The sequence below is a fragment of the Penicilliopsis zonata genome (genome assembly GCF_001890105.1).
Source record: "Penicilliopsis zonata CBS 506.65 unplaced genomic scaffold ASPZOscaffold_1, whole genome shotgun sequence".
Taxonomy (NCBI): Eukaryota; Fungi; Ascomycota; class Eurotiomycetes; order Eurotiales; family Aspergillaceae; genus Penicilliopsis; species Penicilliopsis zonata.
The window spans coordinates 2,454,586-2,470,792 of NW_019208911.1; the positions used below are offsets into that span (position 1 = coordinate 2,454,586).

The 16,207-nt window shown below is 49.9% G+C and overlaps 5 protein-coding genes across 5 annotated transcripts; 2 read left to right on the forward strand and 3 right to left on the reverse strand.

Annotated features, from left to right (window-relative positions):
* Positions 1 to 342: 342 nt before the first annotated feature.
* On the reverse strand, positions 343 to 7,155 carry ASPZODRAFT_57001 (hypothetical protein; the record flags this gene model as incomplete). Its single annotated transcript, XM_022728650.1, has 3 exons — positions 343 to 6,296; positions 6,348 to 6,487; positions 6,548 to 7,155. The coding sequence occupies 3 exons, from the start codon at positions 7,153 to 7,155 to the stop codon at positions 343 to 345; spliced, it is 6,702 nt and encodes a 2,233-aa protein (XP_022585918.1).
* A 404-nt stretch (positions 7,156 to 7,559) lies between these two features.
* Positions 7,560 to 8,254, forward strand: ASPZODRAFT_12235 (hypothetical protein; the record flags this gene model as incomplete). The annotated part of the gene is made up of 2 exons (XM_022721320.1): positions 7,560 to 7,902; positions 7,986 to 8,254. 2 exons carry the CDS (start codon positions 7,560 to 7,562, stop codon positions 8,252 to 8,254), a joined length of 612 nt encoding a protein of 203 aa, XP_022585919.1.
* A 229-nt stretch (positions 8,255 to 8,483) lies between these two features.
* On the reverse strand, positions 8,484 to 9,275 carry ASPZODRAFT_12236 (hypothetical protein; the record flags this gene model as incomplete). The annotated part of the gene is made up of 1 exon (XM_022721321.1): positions 8,484 to 9,275. The coding sequence occupies one exon, from the start codon at positions 9,273 to 9,275 to the stop codon at positions 8,484 to 8,486; it is 792 nt and encodes a 263-aa protein (XP_022585920.1).
* A 2,599-nt stretch (positions 9,276 to 11,874) lies between these two features.
* On the reverse strand, positions 11,875 to 13,796 carry ASPZODRAFT_127479 (hypothetical protein). Its single transcript, XM_022721760.1, has 3 exons — positions 13,470 to 13,796; positions 12,266 to 13,385; positions 11,875 to 12,207 (listed from the first exon to the last, which is right to left on the reverse strand). The coding sequence occupies exons 1-3, from the start codon at positions 13,631 to 13,633 to the stop codon at positions 11,932 to 11,934; spliced, it is 1,560 nt and encodes a 519-aa protein (XP_022585921.1). The 5' UTR covers positions 13,634 to 13,796; the 3' UTR covers positions 11,875 to 11,931.
* Positions 13,797 to 14,009: 213 nt separating this feature from the next.
* Positions 14,010 to 16,000, forward strand: ASPZODRAFT_148694 (hypothetical protein; the record flags this gene model as incomplete). Its single annotated transcript, XM_022725406.1, has 7 exons — positions 14,010 to 14,051; positions 14,122 to 14,216; positions 14,280 to 14,301; positions 14,363 to 14,404; positions 14,460 to 14,480; positions 14,541 to 14,714; positions 14,780 to 16,000. The coding sequence occupies 7 exons, from the start codon at positions 14,010 to 14,012 to the stop codon at positions 15,998 to 16,000; spliced, it is 1,617 nt and encodes a 538-aa protein (XP_022585922.1).
* Positions 16,001 to 16,207: the final 207 nt, after the last annotated feature.

Below are 16,207 nucleotides of genomic sequence, written 5' to 3' on the forward strand. Positions count from 1 at the left end.
TATTAATCGTCAGTCTGTACAGGTAGATCTATCGCCAGAGACAATTCAAGTCATTTAAATTATCAAACACTCTGCTAGGGAAATATTCAAGTGCACTTCCAACTCGAACCTGGGCCTCTCATACAAATTTGACTGATGTCGAGCGTATATAACCTAGCAATAGCCTCCAGTGAAAACAGGAACCAGTAGTACTCCGAGCAGCTTCGAATCTTCAGGAAATCCATGGGTATTACAGAGGGAAGCTTCGCCGCCAAATATAATGAATACGCACAATACCACGCCGTCCGCTGAGTGTATAAAACCAAAGAAGGACAAGGGGGAAGAGAAAAGACAATAATATGCTCACATCCGGCTCAGAACATCCGAGACCACTCCTTCGAGTAATTTGAGACCGTGGAATTTGGCCACGCTGGCCATGATGTGAAGTCGTTTGGCGATATTGCTCCGGTCAAGCGTTTCAACCCAGAGCCCGCTGCACGAGCAGTGGTCCATAAAGTCATTGACTTTGAGAGTGCCGCATTTTGAGCATTTGAGGTCCTGCGTCTGCCAAGCAACAATGAATGCATGCACCTGTCCGATCAGATTTTGTTCTTGCGCGAGTCGGTCGTATTCGGTCTGGCAGAAGGGACAGCGCCAGGGTTTTGGCGCTTTACTGGCCTGTTCCCCGAGATCAGGCAACAAGTCTTCATCTCGACAGAGATCAAGATCCCGAATCAGACAACAGGCATTGCAGGTCAGCTCGGGAAGTTTCAAACTGGCACTCGGGTTCTCAAATCGGCCCTCCTTGCTGAACTCTCGGACCTCGAACAAGGCGAGTAACTCGCGGCGGAGTAGTCGGGTCTCCAACGTCGTTATCTTCGACAGACTCAGCACCTGCATCAGCATTTTCACCAACTCTAAGAGAGGATTGCGCTTGTCCTCGTTGGGGTCAATAAGCACACCCGGGAGAACAGGGAATGCGTAGTCCGATGCGAGTTCGGGGTGGAGAAGCTCATCGCGTTGTCGACGGATCAAACCGGAGATCTGCTTCTTCAGTGGTTTGGAGAAACGATCAGTGAGAATCGAGGTGATTTCATCGCTCTCTGCTTCACTCGGGCGTCCAATAGGAATCTGAGTCATCCGGGGCGTCGATGTGTTCTCGCCTGGCGAGCCATCGGGTCGCTTGAGACCATGCATCAACTCGATGTATTCGACCACCCAGTCGTGGAAGATGGTTTGCATAGGCGCAGGCAGAGTCCGGCTGAGTTGCCAGTGCATGATCGTGTCTAGCGCTTGCTCTTCGGACTCGACCACTTCCTTGCACCCCTGGCCCCCATAATTGTACTCGTCGTACCAGACCAGGTAATCCCAGTATTCCTTGATCTCAAGATCGATGAAATGAAATGATGGATTGCCGCGAATGGATTTGAGTACGTACTGGCTGTACGCGTAAGCGTTGCCTACTTCGGCCTTGGTCGTTTGCAGGAGGAGCCGTGTGGGACTTGCAAAGACAATGTTTGAGCCGACACGTCTGAACTCCGCCATCAGCTGCTGGAAAGATTTTCGCGATAGCATTCGTACGTAATGGTGCAATGATCGATCGTAGAGGCAGGAGACCGGGCTCTCAACCCATCGGATAAGATGTTGAACCATGATGTCGGCCATGCTGTTACCGGCACAAGCCTCAGTCCACCAGTTCTTCACCATTTCACGGAGAACAATGGCACCGGCAGATGCAAACGCCTTTTCCGAGTACAGAATCCCTGAGCCGCTCGGTTCACCAGATGGTCCGGAAGAAGCGAGTAGCGAATCGCTACCTTCTGCATCATTGATCAATGAGGATGTCAGAATTGTATTAATAGCGAGATTGCGGATATCCAATTCGATGCACACAGTCGGGTATGCACCAGGGACATTGATTGACGGCATATCAACTCTCTCCAAGGGTCCGAGGACGTCGTCTTTCTCATAACCAGCGTGATCAGGACGCAGCCCGGTAGACCACCACAGAACCACATTGTTCTGCTGAAGGCGTCTCGCGTAGGATATGTCGATAAGATATCGAGGATCATCGCTTTCAAGGTTGCAGAGTGGAACGTCACCATATCGCGCTAACAAGGTCAGATGCTGAATCCATGCAGACAGATAGAGGTAGTGTGTGACAAGGCGTTTAGCAATGAAGGATTGCCACCCAAGTGGTGGCAGATCCATGTCGGTCACTTCGGGTTTCACTGGCAGAATTGGATAATCCTTCAGTATAGGAATGTTATGACACAAGCGACTTCTATGCTGCGACTGAATGACCAGAAGAGTAGGCAGAGTTTCATCACTAGAGAGCTTCTTTATCAGATCACCAACTTCCAGATAGGCTTTTCGTCTAGTCAGCACCTGGGTTGTCTTGAAATGGATCTTCTCCTGGTATTCGAAGGCGTTCTGTGTTGAATCCGCAGGTGTGGTTTGCATCTTGCGCATGAGCAATTCCGTATAGATCTTATCCACGTTGGGCAAGCCCTGGACCTCGCGTGTGCGATTGAGGATTATGATGTGCGCCTCGTGCTTAGTGGTTGAGAATAGTGCGAATATCTGTCGGTCACCAGAGGCAACATGGTACAAGTAAAGGTAGGCAAGACGTGCATCCGTCAGATAAGGTACATCGGATGACGTGTGGAGAAGTGCAGAGAGATCGAATCCTCGATCAAGTCCCTCGCCTAGAACTCCACGTTTGCTTTCATCAAATGTGCAAATGCTTCCCAGTTTCAGCAGCGCTCGCACACTCATCGGGATATGTCTCTCGTAGACACCTTCAACACTTGGATGCTGTAGAAGGGTATCGATCTTTGGAGCCTCGTTTAAGAATGTTTCTTCGGGAAGAGTGAGCTTGAACAAGTGGACTGAGGGATGTCCATTCGGCAATGTATGGTTGACTTTTTCTACTTCGCAGTCAGGGATCTCCACGTCAGGCAAGGAGTCTCTTTTCAAGTTCAGGAAGAGTTGGCGTGGAACTTTGACCGTCAATGTATGGATCTTCTGATCGATGAGGACTGAAGCTCGCACAATTCCAGGTCGATCGGTGTCGCGAAGCTGCAGAATTTGCCAAGTACTAATGTACAACATCTCTGCCTGGTTTCTGAAGAAGTTGCTCAGTGAATCAGAAGCAGCATTTGATCGCTCTCCAAACAGCTGTCGGCGGCGCGTTCGAGCCTGCCTCTGGATTTTCCATTTTTGTTTTTGATACTTGAGAAACCCAGCGTAGTCTTCTGTTATCGACGGCATTTTCGCAGGTAGACTGGCGTACGGATCGAGTGCCGTTCGAGAAAGGCCTTCTGGCAGCTTTCTTTTCTGTGCTGGCTTCGTGGCAGTGGTCGTATTGAGCTTCTCTGCCGAGCTTGCTATCACATCCTCCATATCACCTACATGCTGCACCCGATGATCAAGGATATTTGTCGAGACATCAGTGAGTGGGCTCTTCTCATGTTTTCCAAACAAGTCGGTCATCTTCTTTTGTTTGAACTTGTCTTCTTTGATATTGATACGTCGTTGTAGCCATTCAGGGTGAGCGACTCGAGGCACTGGGTTGTTGACTTTCTGAAGAGCAGCCGGGATTGTAATCAACTTCTGCACGACAGATCCCAAACGTTCCAAATAATAGTCCCAGTCGATGACCGAACGAGGATCCATATCACCGGGGTCTTCCTTCAGCCATTTGCGCAAGAAGTATCGCTTTACACTCTCCTCTGCCGAAAAGATGGCGACGGGGATTGCCCTTTCAGTGACAGGGGTGTTCCGGGGCCTCGAAGAGATGATATATTTGCAGTTCAGGCCCTTATCCTTGACCATTTGTTCCCCCAGGAACTCTGCCAGTCGCCTTGCCGTAGTAATCGAAGTGGATTTTTGACTCCCATATTCTTCGAGCGTCTTGGTCATGCTTCGGTTTTCAGAGATAAGATCAATGAGTTCCTCATCTGCCAATGTCGAACCATGCTCATACAACACATCTAGCCACCTATCGGCTACCTTGGCGACGGCGGCGTAAGTTTCGCTAAGTGTAGAACCTTCTAAGAAAAACCGGAAGATCTGGGTTTGGAAAATCTTGATCAGCTTCAACTCCCCTCTCCGCTTGACCTCGAATCCCTTCAATTCGGCGAGTGAGCCATCATGGTTGAAAACCGCGTAGCGCTTTTTCAGGTTCTTGTCCTCTTCCTTTGAAGTGGGAAGAATCATTGCCTTGTAGGGCCCATCAACTTCGAAAAAGATGGAGTTTTCACTGTGGGTGTTGTACTTGAAGTTTGCTGGATCCACAAGCGCCTGGTATTGGTGGTTTGTGTACTTTCCATGGACAAGATGGTTCAGCATGACGCAAGGGTAAGATATATTCAACTTCTTGCCGTTCTTGAGGGTGAAGGAAAAGTCCTCGGGAAACGACCCTGGAAGCATACACCAGATACCATCGGTATCAAGCTCCAAGGGGCGGCCGATTCGTTCGACAAGCTCTCTTGCCATTTGAATGATATGTGCACCAGTAAGACAAGTCACTCCAGCCATCTCCATGGAGTACCATCGGGAACCCTTTCTCATGACATAGCCGTAGAAACTGTTCAAAATGACCTTGTGTGCAAGCTGGAGCGAGTCGAAAAGAACAATCATTTTCTTGGCTTCCTCGATCTCCGCAGCGGAGGCTTTGGCGGCCTTGAGTGCTTCTGTCTTGCCTTTCCACACTTTCTGCTTACCCTTGAAGTCGTATCGTCGATCTCGAAAGCTGCGGACAGTGTCCACGTAGAAGGGGTTCTCCCTCTGGCAGATGATTGCTTCCCGAACGATGGTCTTGCTATCGTGGATCTTGTGGTAAATTTTCTTACTGTAGTCTTGGAGTCGCTTCTTGATAACTCCTGCCTGTTCTTCGATACTCAACTCTGTGAATGCTCTCATAGGACTATTCTTGTTTCGGCCAGGGAATCTTTCATTGGCAATCGCGTGGCGAATCATGTTGTATTCATCGCGTTTGGCAGGAAGGAATTCACCTCGCCATGCCCACGGGAGCCGCCTGTCACAGGACTTTCCAGGTCGGTTGAAATCACAAGCTGCACAGTCCGACTCTTGAATCATTGAATCCGGCTGCAGACGATTGGTAATCATGATGTTCGGATACATGGAAGCGACATCCAGATGGTAAATCGAGGGCCTTTCATCCCTCTTCGGGGTTGCCTTCAAATTAAGCAGCTTTTCCGATATCTGGCCCTTGACTTCATCATAATTGACCACATCATCCAATGACTTTTTTTCTTCCACCTCGATGCTGAATTTCAAGGCTGCATCAAGATCGCGCAGTAACTCGTCAATCGCACTCGGGTCGACGCTGAAGGCTACTGGGATGTCGCTTCGAAAGACGCCTGCTTCTATACTTTCGACATGGCCGCCGACGTAAGTCTCCGACTCTAACAGATGTCCCTCATAAAACGCTTCCGGGGGGTCTTTGTGTTTGTTTGGTAGGACGATTCCATTTTGGTATGCTTGCACCATGAGCAACATCTCACAAAGAGTTCCTGTTCCTTTTCGGAGGGTATCGTCAGGGTTGATGGGTAGAATGGTACACAAGGAAAAGATGAACGGATGGACATATTTCATGTAGAGATAATAAGTTGCAACGGCGTCGGAGACCGAGTATTCTGCCAGAGTCTGTGGGCGTTCACTGGCATAGGGTGTCATCAACTCTGGATCAAGTTCATCAGGGTCATAACCGAGCTTAGCTACAGTCACGGCCTTGAGACCTCTACTCCCCTGTGGAAGGTAACTGTCACGATTCACCCAAGCAAAACAGTCCATGTGGACGCAATAGTCACTCTGGTAGATGTCTTCGCTGTTCTTGCGGAATCCAATCTCGGTATACATGTCGATTCCCAGGATGCTCGCTCTTGCTTCAACGAAAGGCCAGTCGAAGAAATCACCGTTGTAGGTTGCTATCACGGTCGGTTTCGCTATCTTGATATGCCCGAAGAACCGTTCCAGAACGGCTTTCTCATTTGGTTCGTTGAAGATGATAAAAGGTCCGCTGTATTCAGGCTTTGGTGTATATTCGAAATCGTTGATATCTTCAGAGACGATTTCCCGGTTGGTTATCAAAAATCCTTGACCGTCGATCATATATGAGATCATCATAATTTGGTCGATGACCGAGTCGGGAAACTTCAAGGGCAGCTTTGTTGTCTCGATATCGAAGGCCAGAACGACAGGGTCAGCTCGCTGAAGTCGCTCCTCCAAACATGTCAACGAGACAACACCGTGTTTTGCTTCCACAGTGTACCATTTCCCGATTCGAATATCTGCAGTTTGTTAGCAGCGACAATGCTCCAACGGAATCGGGACCATCAGACCTTTGTCTATCGACACTCTAACATGGTATGGGACATCATATTCCCGGATATCAATGATAAAATCGCTAGCAATTATATTGGCATTAGATCGTGGCTCATTAAGAAGTTCGTCATCAAACATATCGAAGCCAGCACTCGCACTAAAGGATCAATTAGCACAGCGCGACAATGGTTAGAACTGGATATCTAGGTTTTTATACCTGGCCATCTCCGCATAAGTATCCATCGCATTCACATTCTTTCTGTTCTTCTCGGCAAGTGGAAGCAGGGTTCTTCGGACTTCCAATAGATTGCTGACATTGGCAAAGCTCAGCTGAAGAAACGTTTTCCGGTGTCCCAGCAGATGGTTCGGCATTTGGAGATCTTCCTTCTCCACGCGCTTGACGCGTTTGACTAGTCCTTCAAACGTCCGCCGACACCATTCCTCCACTTCGGCCTCGCGGCCCTTCTTCGCGGTGATGAGAAAGTACGGATCGTATTCGACGGTGGCTTTGAAACTGGTCCCCCCATCCTCGAGGAAGTAGTAATCTACTCCGGCACGACCTCCCGGGACACTTGGATCTTCGATCGAGGTGCTGTGCATGTTAACCAGCCATCCGACTCGTTTCTCTCCAGAGTCGAAGCGTGGGAACCCAAGCTTCTCGTCGATGCTGTTGGCCAGCCGAATCGCTTCGAACTTCTCATCCTGAGAGGTGGCTTCCGTGGAACGGAGCGACGAGAACTCGACTGTTTTCGTTCGCCTCGGTAGCGACGACGCAGCGCTAGATCGAAACTTATTTCCATATTTGCTAGGCTTGCGCGAGGGCATTGTGGTGGCCGTGGACCTCCCTGGTTAGGAGGTACCTAAATCAACGAAGGGACGATAACAACGCTGGACAAGACACATGGACGATTTCAAGGGTAATTATCGCAGTCGCATTGCTGGACTCGACGGGAACTGCAGTCAAAGAGGGAAGCTTGTCAATAGAACCAATGCTCGATTGCTATCTTCAATTGAGGACCGCAAGATTGGCCCACTCTTTTTCGATGCGATCCAGCGCGGCAGGGACGCGTTTCGTGTTTCCACTTTACGCGTGCCGGAGTAACTACCCTAATATAGACTAGCACCACTGCTCTCGGGATAACGAAATTACGTGCTGCTTCTTTCCAGATCTGGATGCGGGTGCTCGTTTGACGGGACTTCGTAGAAGCTCTGCGGGAGCGAACACAGTCATGTCGGACGAAACAAAAGACACTGACCAGCTGCCTCCGAGCACTGTGGCGGAGCCGAGCCCCGAGAGGCCGAAGCCGAAGCACGAATTCCCCAAGTCGCAAGTAGGAAAATTATGGGATGCGTTTGGGAGCCCCGAACAGCCGGCCAACGTCCTCCCGGGGGCACGGTATGATTCGACGGGGCGGAAATCCGAGGAGGAAAAACCCTCGATCAAAGATGCGTTGAAGGGGCTCTCTTTTGGGAATGTCACGTCTTTCTACAAGGTGCCTTGTGCGCGGGAATCGTTGATGCTGGCAATCGGCGTGGCGTTCGGGATCGGTGGAACTAGGACTATACTTGGAGGTAGGTAGCAACCACAAAAACTGATTCATTCAGCTGGTATCTCCATCGAGGCTAACGGTCTGCGTTTGTCTGTTCTTCTCTAGGCTTACGACGATTGGAGTCCGCATGCAATTGGGCCGTCGGGTCGGGTCTGGCGACGGCCACGACGTCATATTACTTCTGTCAGAGACGGCGACAGCAGGAGCTGAGTGGGATGAAAGAGGCAGTTGATTTGATGCGAGACATCAAGTTGAAACGCCAACGGGAGAAAGACCAGAAGAAGGCAGAGGAAGAGGCCGCTGCGGCACGGCTAGCGGAGGAAGAGAGGCGACGGAAGAGCTGGACGAACCTCGCCAACTACAAGTTTTGGTGATGAATAGATGGACAGTTTACTGCAGTCATCATTCATCGGCGTCTTGGGAGTCCTTTAGTGGATTTGATGGATCGATTCATCCTTGTCGATATATCTGCTCTGGGATTGCGGCCTGTACATTAAGACAAGATGGGTCATGGGGCTCATTTAGAATTTATATACATGTATCATTATTGTTATCGTCATGAAAACCAAAAAGAAAGGAAAGGAAAGAGAAACTCCCTCCTATTCACAGATCGAACTTGACTCGTTTTTGAATCGCTCCGTTCTGGACAGCGCGTAACTTATCCGAATCGACCCCCTCTCGTCGCTCTCTCCGTCGTCCCCTCGCATCTCTCGCTTCTCGGTTCTTCCACTCCGCGACCTGTTTCTGTCTCTTCTGAGACCTGGCCCACGCGACTGCCGCCGTAGGCTTGAATCCTATGCCATTGATGCCGTACCCGTCATCGCTCGGATCAGACGGGTTGTGACCCGTAATCTCCGAATCATGCCATACCATCGGGTTTTCGTTGCTGTTGCTCGTTATCGGCGGTGAGGATGCCCTGCGACTTTTGTCTTGCTTCTTGCGTGGACTCGGCTGTAATAAAGCCTTCTTCTTGCTCGGTGAATTTTCCATGTTCTCCGGTGGCTGCGTAAGAGCATCCATGGACTCGGCATCCGACAGCGGACGTGGTGCCAGTGCTTCCTCAGGCAGGAGCTCTTCTGGCTGTGCCCGTCTAGTTGTTCCTGGTAATAATGACAATGCTCCTTCGGTGTCTTTTGACAGAGTCTCTGCGCGATTGACAGCGGTATTGGCCAGATTCTCGCCGCGAATCGCCAGTCTCCCTAAATGCCCCGCAACGGCAGCTCGAGGACTGTATCGTCCCCCATCCTCCTCCTCTCTGAGCCTCGCTTCATGAAAACTGTTGATTGAGACTGTGGACTGAGGAGATGCCGACGGGCTGTTAAAATAGTCTGACTCTGACCCGCTGCGTTTCCGTTTGGGAGATCTGTACTGCTGCGGTAGACTTGTCGGCGTCATCGCGGGGTCCAGCTTGATGGGCGAGTGCAAGAAAGGCGGACGAGCCCACCGCGAGGCTTGTTCAGGCGTACTCTCTTCCTCTGTGAGGGTTAACTGAAGCCGTGAATAGTATATCTTGTAGGTGTAGGATGCTGCGAAGTGATTTTCTAGAGATTCAAGGGTGAGCTAAGCAGAATAGTTATTTCTGGCTTGGGGTCTGATTGGTGAGACTCGGACTTCTCTGAAGAAGTTCTATGCAAGGATTTAGTGGTTATATCAGCCACAGAAAGTATCTGAAGCTATTCTTAATATCACCCAGTATTCCACAGTGAATTAGACTTAATATTTTTCATAATATGCTTGGTAGGGAAAGAATGGCTGGATTTAAGGGTAGAGAGCTATGTTACATTCCCTAGGAATGTAGTACCTATTTACTAGGAATATCTAACTTCAATTATTAAGATTATTATCATATATTAGATAGAAATGATTGATGTATCTATATTCCCTTTATAAAAGAGTAGGTCATGTTACAGCTTTATCTAGCCTCGATGCTCCCTGTTGGCGAAACACGTTGACCAACCTGTCTTTATCTAGATTGAATTCTTTCGAAGAGAACATATGGTCTTGCTAATTTTATTCCCTTATGGTATCTCAGGATAATCAGGTTTCCTGCTGGCCTTTCCTCAGTAAATATGACCAGTTTTGTGGCCATATCCAGAATGTCGGCAACAGATAGATATAGGATCCTGGCATTTCCTATGGTCTAGCAGTCACCCTCCTTGTTCATATAGCACCAGGCTCCCATTTCGGCGCCTTGAGACTACAAGCTGAACAGTGAATAGATTCTAGTGTCAATCCTTGCTCTAGCTACTTCACATATTACTCAGTTCCAGCCCTATCAGTGAGGTCATCATGTCATATACGCAACCGTCGATTTCCAGTCCCCCAGTCATGAACGAGGTTCAGAGTCTATAATATAGTATTATTGTTACCCTGAGCCATGATCAAGGATTCAAGTCTCTGATAACTTGTCTTCTAAGATTGAGAGGAGTGGCAGCCTTCCAAGTGCTTTCTTTGCTCTCATCTCTATAGCTTCCTGCAACCCTTCTCTCCCCTAGAGTCTCTCAGTACCTCGATGATGACCAAACGAAAGCAACCACTAAGAGGAGCAGCAAAGGCTGCCCATAAAGCCAAAGTCGCGCACCTTGAAAATGGCCTCGAGGAGTCTGAAAAAGACCCGGTTGACGCTGAACTGACCACGCTCGCTGCCGTCGGAGTTACTGCAGACTGAACACTAGACAACACTATACCTGGGACTCAGGGATACACCTTGAAGAGCGAGCAAGATTACACAATAGCTATCATTACAGGCTGCCTCCACAGCTTCACCGACCAAGATCAAGAAGCCCTGGTTTGCGACGTGCTGGGCCGTGATGATGAGGGACTCCAGGCCTTAGCCTTCCTTAGAGGTAAAGAGTCTTATCTTTGTTCCTTGTAAAGCTGCTGATCATCTTCCTTTCGAATTCTGTGAGCCAGGGTTAAGTATAAGCCCAAAAAGCTCTCCACGACGGAGCAAGAGCAGTTTGCACTAAATGTGCACACATCATCCCATATTCTGCAGCTCCGGCTAGTCCAGGTGGAAAGAATTCTATCAAGGTACAGAAAGCCTGATCACTACTAATACTACTGATGTGCTGACTTGAGGTCAGCCGCGTCGATCAGCAAAGACCTCGCCGAGGCCTTTCTCTATCGGTACTTTCCTCGTCTTCAAGGCGTCATAGATGTTCGCTGCGTCGGGGCAATTAACGTGCCGCGAAACGCTATGGTAATGGCCTCACTTCTACGCATAGCTCGGCTAGTTCCTACTTGCACTCGAAGCCACTGGAGTTTATTTTTCTCTATTGCTAATGCTTCCCCAAGATCTCATTCACCTTGGAAGCTAATTGTGTTGTAAAAGGAAACCAGTGCCGGCTTGATACCTTTCCTTCATTCTCCGGAGGGCTAAATATATGCCTACAGGGGAACCGGGTGGTTTAGTTCTATTCTCAGAATAGGACGGGTCCGCTAGATCTGCTGCTACTAGAAACTCGTTTTGCACGCGACTGGGATAGGAGCTGCGATCACACCTTTTACAAAAGAGTCAGGGGGGGCGGAAATCCGCTGAAAGCTGGGAGCTTGTATCAAGAATTAGTGACTGGTTAATGACAGTCGCATAGAGCTCATACCATGTTGTCTAGACACGGTACCAGTTCGCTCTGAAAGATTCATAAGTGGGAAGTGTCACTGATATTTATAGTGTACAGTGAATCGAGTATAGAAAGAGCAGAGAGACAGCTCTTTATTATACGCAGAGTCAGACGGGCTGATCAGGCAGCTGTATATAGAAAGAACTGATATGGCAGGCATCTAATATATAGGTGAAAGAGATGTAAACACTTTTCATATAACAGTTATAGCAATATTTAAAGAGTAAAGAAAGACCCTATTTTATAACACGACAAAAGAGCGGACTCGACTGAGTAATTTACAAACATCCTACTCATCCACGTCGTCAATAAGAGAGGGGGAAAAAAACCAAGAAAGCAGAACGAGGAAGGAAGAAAAGAAAAAAAATTCAGCTCAACCATACTAACGCCGCGATAATGACTCCCACATGTCCCAAGATATAGTGCGATTAGACCTTGACCTTCTTTTTGGATGGCTCAGCATCGGTGTCATGTTTCCGCTTCTTCTTGTCCGAGTCGCCGCCAACGTCCGACTTCCTCTTCTTCTTCTTCTCTTCCTTCTCTTCCTTCTTCTCCTTCTTCTCCTTCTTGTCCTTCTTCTCCTTCTTGTCTTTCTTCTCCTTCTTTTCCTTCTTCTCTTTCTTCTCATCAACCTCGTCCATGTCTACGTCGCTGGCATCGCCGTCCACGTCCATATCGGCGAGAACAGCATCCATGGCATTTTTCTATGCAAGTCAGTCATCCGTGCTAAAAATCGGTTACTCGGGTCATCTAAAAACGTACCATGGCAATTTCGTTCCGGGTGGGTGCAGCGCCGGTAGAGTAGAATTCCAGGCGCTCCTCGACCTGCTGCTTCAGGATCTCACCAAACTTGGTGGACGGAGTCTCGGAAAAGTTGTCGATTCTGGAGGCGATAGAGCACTTGTTCGCCAGGAAGCGAGAGATTCTACCCTTGTTCTTGGGGCCGGCCTTGCCGATAAAGGAAGAGTGATAGAGCAGACCATACTTGGGGGTGTTACCCTTGGTCTTCAGCGCTCTGAAAAGGGCCTTCTCAGCTCCAAGAATCTGCACGGTGGAGGCAGGGTACTTGGAGAGGTTGGTCAAGCTTCCGGCGTGGGAGATCAGGCGGGCACCGACGATCTCGCCAATCAACGCAGCCAAGTTGGGGGCGACAACGCTCATCTTGGACACCAGGTAGGCGTGGAGCGACTTGCGGTACTTGGAAAGGCTGACCACACGGTTCGCAAAGGCCAGCACGTTCTCCATGTCAGTTTCCGAGATGTCCTGACCCATACTGTGTCTGGCAGCCTCGATGATGTTTCTGGCAATGCCCTCATCGTCTTCTACGAGAGCAGCAAGATCGTGCAAGCTCTCATCAGTCAGGGTCTTCTTATCCTTCACGAACAGAGCAACCTGGGCATAGCGCTGGTTGTCGGAGACGATCTTGATGAGCTCAGGAAAGTGCCAAGAATACCACTCCCGGCATCTCATCGCAAAGGTGTTGATGGCCTTGTCAAGTTGGTCAAGGATGGCAATGGCCTGGATAATGTGGTTGTCGTCACGCTGCACGGAGAACTTGACCTTGGCGCGCGAGTAAGCGTGACCAAGACCGAGTTGCGCAGTGCCCATGTCTCCCTCACGCAATTGCTTCAGCAGCTTGGTCGCGTGCAGTCTGATGCCGCGGAGCATGTCCTGGACAACCTCGCTCGTGTCTCCAGTCTCACAGTCCACAAAGGAGAAGGCCGACTTGATACTTCCAGCCAGAGCCTTGTCAGCGACTCCAAGAACAATGTTCTTCTTCTTGCTGGGCTTGGGCAAATTCATCTCGAGGAAGGAAATAAGCGTATCAGATGCAACACCTTCCGAAATATCGTTGATTTCACTGAGAGCCTGCTTGTTGTTTCTAGTGTTCTACGTCAGCGTCGGCACCTCAACCGCTTCCCGAGGGAAACGAGAGAGAAGGGGGGGGGGGGGGGGGGGAACGTACTCAAAAGGCAAAAAACTGGCCAAATCCACCATCTTGCCAAATGTCGCCAGATCCCGAACACCATCCTGGACCTCCTTCAGACGATTACCCACAGTATCGGCCTGCAGGGAGACCTTGAAAAGTGAGTAGCCCATAGGGCCTTCGAAGAGGAGATAGTCGGCCATGGCGGAACAGACGGCCCGGGTCAATTGTACACGATAAAAATTAGAATCTCCGACGCGAAAAAGATATATCGCAAACCGGCACGCAAAATTTCCGCCCGAGAGGGTTGTGCAGCGCCCAGCGTGGAGTTGAAGAGGCTGAGAGATGGAGATTCGGGGCTTCGAGACGTTGGAGCTCTTTTTTTTTCGCGGCGGCGCTAGTGCGATTCTTCCAATGTGGGTTTTTGCCAAAACCAAAGCTCACCGCATTCAACGGAACCGCCTCAGCTTTGTGCTAGACGACTGCTCGCCTCTCTGTTTTGCCAGCCAGACGTTTGGGTTCGGTTTTCCTCGTTTGAAGACCATTTGAGCTTGCTTTTGTAATTTTTCTTTTGCAGAGATGTCTGCAACACAGTTACTTAACCCCAAGGCGGAGTCGAGGGTATGAGCAAACCCCCCTCCCCCCACTGAATGCCCCTCAATGAGGGAGGTCACACACTGACGGTGTGCAGCGGCGAGCGGAGGCTCTCAAGGTGAACATCAGCGCTGGCGAGGGTCTCCAGGATGTCTTGAAGTCGAACCTGGGTCCGTCAGGGACTCTGAAGATGTAAGTTGGCCGCTCCCAGCACACATGAGAATGGACTATGCGACTGACCCAATTGCTCTCCAGGCTGGTTGATGGCGCTGGTGGAGTACGAAAATATTCTCTGTCTGAAAAACAATCTACGGCTCCTAATCTTATTTGTTTGGCAGATCAAATTGACCAAGGATGGAAACGTTTTGCTGCGAGAAATGGTTCGTAACACATGCCTGGAATTGATAATGCCGTGTACTGACTAACATCTGGTAGCAAATCCAAAACCCGACGGCTGTAAGCTCCTTTTTTTGATTTCTCGAAATCATTTACTTCACATACTAATTACGCCTCGAGGTCATGATTGCGCGTGCTGCGACAGCACAGGATGATATCACTGGGGATGGAACAACGTCGGTCGTGTTGTTGGTTGGAGAACTTTTGAAGCAGGCCAACCGTTACATCAGTGAAGGATTACACCCTCGCGTTATCACAGACGGATATGAGATTGCGAAGACTGAAGCCCTGAAAGTGAGTGGCCATTCTAGTTGACAAGGTGACGTTGGTGCGGTACTAAGACAATATTTTCTTTATAGTACCTCGACCAATTTAAGATCGAAAGACCGATCGACCGCGAACTGCTACTATCTGTGGCCCGGACATCTCTCTCTACGAAGCTAAACACCGCACTCGCTGAGAAGCTGACCCCTGACATTGTTGATGCCGTGCTTGCCATCCACAAAGCCCCCGAGAAGCCCGATCTGCACATGATCGAGATCATGACCATGCAACACCGGATGTCGTCGGACACTCAGCTCATCCGTGGTCTTGCTCTGGACCACGGTGCGAGACACCCTGATATGCCGAAGCGTGTTGAGAATGCGTTCATCTTGACCTTGAATGTCAGTCTCGAGTACGAAAAGTCGGAGATCAACTCTGGGTTTTACTACTCCAGCGCTGAGCAGCGTGACAAACTGGTGGAAAGCGAGCGTCGCTTCGTGGACGCCAAGCTCCAGAAGATTGTGGAGCTGAAGAAGGAGGTTTGCGGAAACGACCCGAAGAAGGGTTTTGTTGTCATCAACCAGAAGGGTATTGACCCCCTGAGTCTGGATGTGCTTGTCAAGAATGGCATTTTTGCTCTTCGCAGAGCCAAGCGGAGAAACATGGAGCGTCTCCAGCTGGTCTGTGGCGGAACCGCGCAGAACAGCGTGGACGACCTCAGCCCGGACGTTCTTGGATGGGCCGGCCTGGTATATGAGCACCAGCTTGGAGAAGAGAAGTTCACTTTCGTTGAGGAGGTCAAGGACCCCAAGTCTGTCACCATTCTCATCAAGGGACCCAACCAGCACACCATCGCCCAGGTCAAGGATGCGGTTCGGGACGGCCTTCGCTCAGTCTACAACACCATTGTCGACGGCTGCGTTGTGCCGGGTGCTGGTGCCTACCAGATCGCCTGTGCGGCGCACCTCCGCAACTTCCGCAGCTCCGTCAAGGGCAAGGCCAAGTCGGGCGTTGATGCATTTTCCGATGCCCTCCTGGTGATTCCCAAGACCCTTGCCGCCAACTCAGGACATGACATCCAGGACTCGCTGGCTGCCATGGAGGATGAGCGGACTGAGGGCGTCCCGATCGGCCTGAACTTGGCCACCGGGGAGCCGATGGACCCCGTGCAAGAGGGTGTCTTCGACTCCTTCCGCGTTCTGCGGAATTGCATCGCCTCCAGCACCGGTATCGCGTCGAACCTCCTCCTCTGCGACGAACTGCTCAAGGCTCGGCAGATGAGCAGACAAGGCGGTCCTGCCGGTATGGACGAGTGATAGAGCTGTTTCGCCTGCATAGCCAATACGACCTCTGCGGGTAAATAAACCCGTGGCGTGATGTATGTAAAAAGATAGAAAAAAAGACAAAACTTATATTGGATTTGTAAAGCGAGACCATATACAGTTCGCGATAGAAGATTCCCCTGATATCCCAAGGCTTGCACGAGATTCGACCAGTCATTTTAGATGATTGACTACATCATT